The 6,704-nt window shown below is 36.9% G+C and overlaps 3 protein-coding genes across 4 annotated transcripts; 1 reads left to right on the top strand and 2 right to left on the bottom strand.

The window, feature by feature from the left end:
• On the bottom strand, positions 596–2,892 carry LOC104782853 (U11/U12 small nuclear ribonucleoprotein 35 kDa protein). 2 transcript variants are annotated; one of them, XM_010507905.2, is made up of 8 exons: positions 2,707–2,892; positions 2,521–2,618; positions 2,387–2,438; positions 1,987–2,057; positions 1,734–1,824; positions 1,566–1,641; positions 1,355–1,433; positions 596–1,165 (listed from the first exon to the last, which is right to left on the bottom strand). In XM_010507905.2, the coding sequence occupies exons 1-8, from the start codon at positions 2,852–2,854 to the stop codon at positions 764–766; spliced, it is 1,017 nt and encodes a 338-aa protein (XP_010506207.1). In that variant the 5' UTR covers positions 2,855–2,892; the 3' UTR covers positions 596–763. The 2 variants fall into 2 exon arrangements, with proteins under 2 accessions (XP_010506207.1, XP_019100594.1); XM_019245049.1 differs by lacking the exon at positions 1,355–1,433 and having other exon boundaries at positions 1,087–1,165.
• Positions 3,442–4,227, top strand: LOC109132562 (spore coat protein SP85-like). Its single transcript, XM_019244258.1, has 3 exons — positions 3,442–3,735; positions 3,853–3,918; positions 4,006–4,227. The coding sequence occupies exons 1-3, from the start codon at positions 3,481–3,483 to the stop codon at positions 4,225–4,227; spliced, it is 543 nt and encodes a 180-aa protein (XP_019099803.1). The 5' UTR covers positions 3,442–3,480.
• LOC104784388 lies at positions 4,359–6,567 on the bottom strand. Its single transcript, XM_010509417.1, has 2 exons — positions 5,012–6,567; positions 4,359–4,926 (listed from the first exon to the last, which is right to left on the bottom strand). The coding sequence occupies exons 1-2, from the start codon at positions 6,565–6,567 to the stop codon at positions 4,359–4,361; spliced, it is 2,124 nt and encodes a 707-aa protein (XP_010507719.1).

The following is a 6,704-nucleotide window of genomic DNA, read 5'->3' as shown; positions in this document are numbered from 1 at the left end:
GTCAATCATATCAAAAAAACCACATGAAAGTTGAGAGCTTGTATTAAAATTTTATACGAAAGGATATTTTTAATGAACTAACAAATTGCTAATATGACAATAAAAAATAGATAGTATGATATTTTTGAGAGTCTATTTTATGTATTTTAAAAACACATACATAACAATATTTTACTTATGTTTTGTTCATATTTTACATATGTTTTGCTTATTCTTTTGTTAATATCTATTCAACATTTCAAAGAACCAAAATATGAATAATTTGCTGTCATATATAAACAATCATACGTACAATTTATATTTATATTGAATTTAATGTAAACTATACTCACTGAATAACAATCAAATGATTTATATATATTGATAATTTTATTATGTCATAATATAATATAAATATATAAACAATTAAAATTACATATCATTTGCATGAGTCCATTAACATAACAAAAGTGCATATAATAATGATATCAATTAAAAAGAAAAAGCAATCCCCTAATAAACAGAACATCGTCTAGCTAGGGTAACAATAGTAATGTTTAGAAGAAAAAAAAATGGATCGAGCTAGATATGTGTGTGGAAATTTTCCACTGGAAAATAATGTTTGAATCACTTCCCTCATATTTGAATTTCATCTCAACGAACTTCTTTGATTCCACTATCGATCTCCATTCTTAAAAAAGAAAACTATATTACAGATATATAATCTCTCAGAAAATAAAAAACATTACAGATATATAATCTCTCAGAAAAGTCAGAAACTTATTCAGTCAGAGGAATGATGATCTCGACTAGAGGGCCTCATATGATGATGATGGTGGGAATGCATGTGTTTATGACGTTTGTGAGAGCGCTCTTCTTCTTCTTCTGCGCGTTTTGATCTTTTGCTGTCAGAAACTTTACCCTTGTTGTCACCATATCTAGCTTCCGTACCTCGTGATCTCTCTTTCTTATCGGAACGGGACTCTGTCCTAGAACGCTCCTCTCTGTCTTTGCTGCGTCTTCTATGCGAACTGTGTGTGTGTGAGCTCGACCTGTGACTGTGATTATACCTATGGCTGCTTCGCTCTTTAAACTCTTCTTCCCTTTCTACAGAACTCTTTTCCCGATAATATCCTTCCTCTCTATCATTCGACACACTTCCTTTTCTCCTCGGAGGTGATGGGATCTGCATCCACAAACAAGCTATAGTGCTTAGAACTTTATTATATTGGCATTGAACAATCCCATCAATATGTCACTTCTATCAGAAGAACATGTACAAAAAACCTGATAAAAGCTAGCTAGCATGACACAAAAACAGGGATAAAGTTTGAATGACTGTAGATTGGTCCTGAAGTTAAAAGACAAAGTAGACCTGTGTGCGTGACATATATCTTCCCTCAGGTGGAAGCTGAATGCCGAGTTTTTGTAAATCTTCATGAGGGATTGGTCGCCTGATATCAACAAACAGAAAGAATGCCCACTTAAAGGAATATGAAAGTCAGAAGAAGGTTCATGCCAACTATGCTTTGCTGCTGGTGTTATATCTTTGGAAAAGCTAAATGAAGAGCAAAACAAAACCGTACAAGGGAGCGCGGAATGGTCTTTCTCGTCCTCCAAAACGAAGTTGTCCGGATTCTTTCCTACCACCAAGCCCACCTCCTGTTTAGAGAGAAGAAGATTTAATCTACTACAAGGAATGAAGATATAACTCCTCATGAGAGACAAAAAAAAGAAGTTAAAGAACGGCAGACCTAGTCTTCTTGGTATCCATCCAGGCATCAGTTGCTGCCGATTGTAATCAACAATAATCTCTCTACCATCTATTAGTGAATGATGAGCATCCTGTAAACACACCACAAACATTCTCACTCTGACAAACTACACCAGTTTCCAGAAACCAGCATGTACATGGATATCTTCAATGCGTTGGCTTAGTAAGGATTTCAGACAGCTTTCAAGAACAAAAACAAGAGGTAAAAACGCAAACTTTTAGCATCACAGCACCTCATAAGCACGGAGCATATCCTTTTCGCTCTCAAATTCAACAAAAGCATATCCTCGTGAAGAACCCGTCACTACAAAAAGGGAACAAGAAGAGGAGACTCAAAATCTACACAATGTGTAATCACAGTTCTGCTAAGACAATAGCTCGGTAGAAGCAACAAACCATCAGAAACAGAAAGATCATAAACTTCCTAAAGATAAAAGCAAAGTGGTGATATCATAAGCAGAACACTGGCAAAATCAGACAAAATCTACACAATGTGGAAAGTAGAGTAAATCTATAATCACAGTTCTACTAAGACAATAGCTTGGTAGAAGCAACAAACCAAAGATCATAAATTTCCTAAAGATGAAGTAAAGTGCTGATATCATAAGCAGAAGAACACTGGCAAAATCTTACCAATGTGCCTAACCAAGCGCAAGTTCTTAATCCTACCATACTTCATCATTACCTGGGAAGAAGAAACACCCACAAACATACTCAAAACATAGTTAACACAAAACGCAAAACTAAGTGAAATTTCAATCATTAACCTCTCGAAGAGTATCCTCCGTAGTATAATGTGACAGACGACCCACGAAGAGAGTACAGTAAGGATCTCCAACAGCTTTCGAATCACCAGAAGGATCATCTTCCAAAACAAACCAGAATCAATGACTATTTAGAATTCAGAAACACAGAAACACTGAAGAGAGGAACAGAGATAAAAGTGTGTATACATAAGCCGGCGTTATAACAGAGGAGAGCTCGACGTACGCCGTTATCATGTGGAGCAACATCGGTTCCGTCGATACTTCCAGCTTGAATCGGATGATACGACGTCGCGTAGAACACTTTGTTCACGACGTTGTTTCCTCCGCCGCTCATTTCTTCTCTCTCTCTCACGGCGGCTCTGGCTAGTCAACAACGATTCAATGAAACAAAGAATCAAACGTCGTTGTTCCAATTGACTACTATTTTAAGCCCAATATATATAAATTGGGCCTACTAAAGCCCATTTAAGCTGAAATCTCACCAGACCCATAAGATTGTATTCTTATTTGATTTGGCGAATTGCTTTTCATAAAACTGCGTTGAATTCCTGATTGATTGTGGCAAGTACTATAAATTAGGGTTGGAGAGTCCTGTGTGGGAGATTATCGAATCTTTTTTTTTTTTTTCAAAATCTTCCAAAAATGTCTTTCGCTTTGTTAAAGCTACAAGAAACCAGTAGGCTTCCGACTTACAAGGTAATTGGATTTCTTCTATATTGTGGATCTCTCTCTCTTTTGCATCATCTAACTCTGATCATGATTCTAATTTTTTTTTTCCTTTGGTGCAAAAGAATTGTATGATGCTTTAACACCATATCATCATCGGCTGGAATTACGGGAAAATTTCTATATGATCCCTGTACCAACCGTCCGCGGTAATTACTCTCTATCGAGGCAGTTGCTGTTACGGGCGGATTTTTGCGCCCCAATGCTATTGAATCTTTTAAGCTTGGCAAGAATATGTTGTGGGATGGGCCCTCTGACGAGGAAACTTGCATTTCACGATCAACATACGAACCACCTTCTCCTGATTACTGTCCTTCTCCTTCTTTTAACTGGCCTAATTCTCCTCCTGTTTACTGTCCTAATTCTCCTCCTGTTTACTCTCCTCCTTCTCCTGTTTACTCTCCTCCTTCTACTCCTGACTATGACTATGCACCTATCTTTGACAATGAATTCCCTTTGACCTCCTTTCCCTACGATGAGCCAGCTAAGGTAATTTTTGCACTCTTGTTTACGTAATTCTGGGGGGTTTTATTTTATGCTACTGATCCATATCATATCATATCATATATATCATTATTCTGATTTTGGACCCTCTCCATCCATCAGAGTTATTATAGAGTGGATGATGAGCTGTTTGGTAAAGTTGGGCTTCACTGCTACAATCTCCAAAATGTAAGTCTTGTTTACCATTTTTATTGTTTTGTATCTTATCAAATATATCGTACAATTTCTTAAAATCTATTCTCATCTTCTTCGCAGCGGACAAACCTTGAATTTTTCTGCCTAGACGACGAGGAATATCCTAGGCTTGTAAAATTTTATGCAAGGGATCCAACTCGAGAGTTTTCCATTTACGAGTTTTCCATTGGCGAGTTCTTAACAAGGGTAGTTGAGTCTGTGAAACTACGTTGCACTGAAACGGGTACGGGAACAGGAATCGGGTACAGAAACGGGGACGGAAAACGTCAAAGTAAAAATTAGTAGATACGGGTACGGCATGGGTACTTCAATAAACATATAAGAAAATTATAAATATAAGTCTCAACATAAATAATAATTATAAATATAAGTCTCAAAATATAAGAAAATTTGTCTTAAATAATAATAAAAAACTAATTATTGAGGAATTGATTTTCAAAATCCGGATCATCTAATGAAAGATTTGATAACTCCATAATTCCTGCTTCAGCTTGAATATCACTTTCATCTCCACCAACATCCCACTGCTTGGTCTTTTCATTTTGATATTCATCAGTATTTCTTGATAGAAGCCGCAAATTGTTGTGGATGTAAACCAAGTCTTCAGCACGACTTGTAGTCAATATGTTTCTTCTGAGTGAGTGGATGAACGAGTAAGTACTCCAATTGCGTTCAGCACAAGAAGAAGAGCTAAGTTGTCCAAGAAGTCTAAAAGCCAGTGTTTGGAGGAGAGGAGTTTTAGCACCAAAGTTTACCCACCAGTTCATAGGTTCCATATTCTCCATCCCCAAAATGCATATCAGATCCTGAAAATGACCACTCTTCATCGAGAATAATGCATACTCATTCATCACCTTAGTATGATCTTCACTACTAGGAAACAATCTCTGGAAACATTTCATCCTTTCAGTTGAGATTTCAGCATCCTTATGAGGACTAATTCTGGTTTCATCTCCAAGTAGCCAAGCTTCACTATAAAATCTACGACATACAAAAAATATGTTATATTTATATAACATGTGGCAAGGTAACAAGAATCACAAACATTTATTTTAAAATCACATACCTTGGATTTAGAGAGTGAGCTAAACAATGTAGAGGAGTGTTATTCTTTGCCCAACGAGCCACCAAGATATCATAAACAACATCAAAAAAGAGACTATATTCAGATCCTTGAAGTCCTTCTTTCTTGTATATCTCAGCTTTCACCTTCTCAATCATGGAATCCCACATCTCATATACCAAGTGAAGGCATGGTTTATTGGTATCACAATATCTAATCATATCATAGATTGGCCTAGCGAAATCAATAATATAAGTGACTTTATCCCACCAGTCATCATCCAAAAGTTTCTCCTTAACAAAGTTCGCTTTTCCTATGTCATCATCTCTATAAGTAGACCACTGCTCACTTATAACCATGGACTGGAGGCCAGTTTTGATAAGCTTCAATCTCTTAAGCATCACAACAATGGAAGCGAAACGAGTATCAACCACTGCAAGTAACTTAAGAGGAGAGAACTTACTGAATATTGCTAGTATCATGCTGTGGTTCATGATAAAATGTTTGATTGCAAGAGCATCCCCATGAACATTTGTTATCCAATTGCATGCATCATATGTTTCAGAATTTGATTCCACATTCCTTGCCGCACATATATTCTTTAAAGCAAGATTAAGAGTGTGTACCACACAAGGTGTCCAATAAATGTGAGGATAAGTACACTCAATAATCTCTCCAGCCGCCTTACAGTTTGCTGCATTGTCAGTGATGATTTGCACAATTTTTTGATGACCCACTTCATTTATAACTTCTTTCATCAAATTAGAGATGAAGAACTTATCTTTCACTTCCCCAGCACAATCCACAGCTTTCATAAACAGAGGAGCATTTCCTGAAACACTAATAAAATTAATAAGTGGCTTTCTTGTAGGATCACTCCAACCATCTGACACAATTGACACCCCTTTTTCATTCCATGTTGACTTAAGCGGTACTAATAAACTCTCAACATGGTTTCTTTCTTTCTGTAGCAAAGTCGTCCTCAACTTGTTATAACCAGGAGGCACATAACCATCAATGTTAGTGGCAGCAGCAAACTGATATGACCTATGATAATGTGGATTCCTTGCTAGATTAAAAGCCACACCTCCGGTGTAAAACATTCTGGCGATTTCTTGATCCAACTGGTCTCTGGCTGCAATTCCAAATGCTCTTTCAATAGGTGAAAAACTAGACTTCCTCTTCTTGAAAGCAGAATTCGTCTCACAAGGCAAAGACACTTCTTTTTTTCCAGACTCTTTTTTCCTCTCCTCAAACTCGTTTTCCAGCCTTTGCATGTCAACCTTTTCACTCATTCGTACTTTCTTACATGCTAAGATTCCAACATTTTTTATTCCAAGCAAGTGAGCTTTAACCCGAGAATATGAACCTGATCGCTGTTCACCACAAAAGCTACACTTGAATTTCCATGTTCCTCCTGTTGCTCCTACTTTCTCTATTTTCGTCACATAACTCCAGAGTGGAGCCTCATCACTTTCATTCGTAGAACTTGTAGATTCATTACCAGCGGCATCACTACTACTACCAATATTCTCACCCGGTCCTTGAGAATTGTTCATCTGATTAAACAAAGAAAGTAACCAAACGATGTCGATCAACGATCACACACATGAATAGCAAACAACGATCACATACATGAATAGCAAACAAAGATCATTGAATAATATTAGTCTATCAACGATCACAAACGATCAGT

This window comes from Camelina sativa, chromosome 4, assembly GCF_000633955.1.
Source record: "Camelina sativa cultivar DH55 chromosome 4, Cs, whole genome shotgun sequence".
Classification (NCBI taxonomy): Eukaryota; Viridiplantae; Streptophyta; class Magnoliopsida; order Brassicales; family Brassicaceae; genus Camelina; species Camelina sativa.
This window is presented reverse-complemented; position numbering and strand designations above follow the sequence as displayed.